Consider the following 2,782-nt stretch of genomic DNA (forward strand, 5'->3'; position numbering starts at 1 on the left):
GACCACGGGAGAATGTGAAGTGTTTGCAGTGGGACCTCAAGATGAGGGAACATGGGGTAAGAATGGGGTGACAAAGAGGTGATTATGGGAGTATCTTGGGATACTCCCAAGTGAAACCAGCGAGACTGTTGGGTGACCATGAAGTTACTATGAAGGAACTATGGGATGACACATGATGAGACCATGGACAGAATACTGTGTGGCCATGAATTAACCATGCAATGATACATGGATGACCATAGAGTGACCACAGACTGGAAAAGATGGGAAGAGCCTGGGGAGTGGTACAGGAAGCAACTGAGTGTGTCCCACAGAAAAATGACAGGGAGCAGTTAGCAGCAGGGCTGGGTGGTATCACTGGTCTATAGTGAGAGTGCTGCCTCACAGGGCTCCCTTTTATACTTAGCCACCATTAAGTACAGAAGGGGGGAGAGAAATTGAATGAAATGAAATGCTGTCTGCATCCCAATGCTGCTCCCCACACCTCCTGAATGGGCAGCTGCCCTTGAGTCCTGGAGCAGACATGGGGTGACAAAAAGATGAGCATGGTGAGAGCACTGGATGATCATGGGTTTACTATGAATGGACCATGGGGACTGTGGATTAAGCAGGGGAGAGTGGTGTGAGCAAGAGGGCACTGGAGTAAATAGTGGGTGACAGTGAGAAGATGATGGGCAGACAGTGACATTTCTATCAGGTGACCGTGTGGAGATGACAGGAGTGATATGAGGAGAACATGGTGTGAGAATGGGGATATGAAGAGGTGACTGTGGTGTGAGTATGGTGAAACCACGGGGTGACCACTGGATGACCATGGCAATGCCATGGAGGGACCGTGGGGCCATCCGTGGGACTCAGGCAGTGGGTGGAGCCCTGTGAGTGACACGGCTGTTCCCAGGCAGAGCAGCAGCACCGAGCATTCCTCGGAGAAGACAGACACACGGATGCCACACAGGATAGCGCTGTCGTGCGAGGGCTGATCGAAGTACCCTCAGTGGAGATCTGCCTGGAAACGGCTGATGCCGCCCGGCCCAGCCAACTCACTGCTCCAGAGCAGCGGCGCGGGCTGCCGGCACCCTTCATCCTCCGACAGCAGCCATGGGGAGCGGCCGTGTCCTGGTGGCTGGGGCCGTGCTGGTGGCACTGGTGGCCCTGGGGGCACGGCTGGCCGCTGGCACGCAGCCCTCGGGTGAGTCACGGTGTGGGGATGGTGTTGGGTGGTCCCTCCCGGTGTCAGCCCCGTGCGCAGCGCTCGGAGCTCCGGCGCTCAGGATGCCGGCGCCAGCGGCACCGCTGCTGTGGTGAGCGTGGGGGGGCCGGGACGGAGTGAGGATGGGACAGGGCTTTTGGGTCTTTCGAGGGCCATCTGGGCTCCCTGACAGTGCCTTCTCCCAGCAGCATTTTTCCAGTGGAGTGCTACAATCGAGTGCCACTTCCTCAATGGCACCGAACGGGTGAGGTTTCTGGTCAGGCACGTCTACAACCGGCAGCAGTACGTGCATTTTGACAGCGATGTCGGTCTCTTTGTGGCCGATGCAGTCCTGGGAGAGTCTTCTGCTAAACTCTTCAACAGCCAGCCGGACGTGCTGGAGAAGAACAGGGCTGCGGTGGAAATGCTTTGCAACTACAACTACGAGATAGTGGCCCCTTTGACGTTGAAGAAGAGAGGTGAGTTCATGCGTCCCCAGAGCTTGTTATAGTTGCAGCACTGATGAGCACATGCAGTGCTCTCACAGCCTGTCCCCAACACTCGTCTCTCTCCCGCAGCAGAGCCCAAAGTGAGGATCTCTGCACTGCAGTCAGGCTCCCTGCCCCAAACCGACCGGCTGGCTTGCTACGTGACGGGCTTCTACCCACCTGAGATCGAGGTGAAGTGGTTCCAGAACGGGCAGGAGGAGACAGAGAATGTGGTGTCCACAGATGTGATCCAGAATGGGGACTGGACCTACCAGGTTCTGGTGGTGCTAGAGACCAGCCCAAGGCATGGGGACAGCTATGCGTGCCAGGTGGAGCACGTCAGCCTGCGGCTGCCCATCATCCAGCTGTGGGGTAAGGCCCCCAGCCCCTGTCCAGCTGTGGGAAGTAGTGGGAGTGTGGCCTTCAGAATCTAAGTCCCCCTTCCTGTCCCTGCAGAGCCCCTGGTGGATGAGGGCAGGAGTAAGATGCTGATGGGCATCGGGGGCATTGTGCTGGGGCTCATCTGCCTGGCGCTTGGTCTCTTTCTCTTCCTGCACAGTAAGAAAGGTGAGCAGTGGTGGGGGGGTGGGGGTGGGGTGGGGCTGATGGTGGCAGTGAGCTGTGACCATGCTGACCTTGTCTGGCTCAGTTTCAGGGCAACGTGATCCAACCACTCCAGGTAATGTCTCATCCCACCAGTGACATTACTGTACTAGGAGGAACCCCAAGCCCACTGTGGTCCTCATTTCAATTCCTTTCCATACAGGGATCCTGAGCTAGCAGCTGCCCCACACTGCTGCTCCACCAGCATGCCCTGCACTCCCTATCCCGGAGCTTGAGTTTCCCTTTGGGTTATTACTGTGTTCCCTGCTGCCACTGCCGAGCCTACCACGAAGATATTGACTCCACCGTTCTGCTTCTTTACTGTGATCAACCAATGATACTGTCGCCTCCCAATCCGTCGACAAGTTAAGGCTGCCGTGTGAAAGTACCGTGCCTCAGCGCATGGGGAACAGACGGGACTCACACACAGTGCGTAACGCCGAAAGTACAAGTTTAATGCCTCACAACAAACCCTATATAGTGGTACAGGTGACCGCCCCTG

General features: G+C 56.7%; 1 protein-coding gene across 1 annotated transcript; it reads left to right on the forward strand.

The window, feature by feature from the left end:
* The first annotated feature begins 1,098 nt into the window (after positions 1–1,098).
* LOC140259012 (class II histocompatibility antigen, B-L beta chain) lies at positions 1,099–2,543 on the forward strand. Its single transcript, XM_072349890.1, has 6 exons — positions 1,099–1,189; positions 1,399–1,668; positions 1,768–2,049; positions 2,134–2,244; positions 2,333–2,356; positions 2,444–2,543. Exons 1-6 carry the CDS (start codon positions 1,099–1,101, stop codon positions 2,455–2,457), a joined length of 792 nt encoding a protein of 263 aa, XP_072205991.1. The 3' UTR covers positions 2,458–2,543.
* Positions 2,544–2,782: the final 239 nt, after the last annotated feature.

The sequence above is a fragment of the Excalfactoria chinensis genome, chromosome 15 (genome assembly GCF_039878825.1).
Source record: "Excalfactoria chinensis isolate bCotChi1 chromosome 15, bCotChi1.hap2, whole genome shotgun sequence".
NCBI classification, from domain to species: domain Eukaryota; kingdom Metazoa; phylum Chordata; class Aves; order Galliformes; family Phasianidae; genus Excalfactoria; species Excalfactoria chinensis.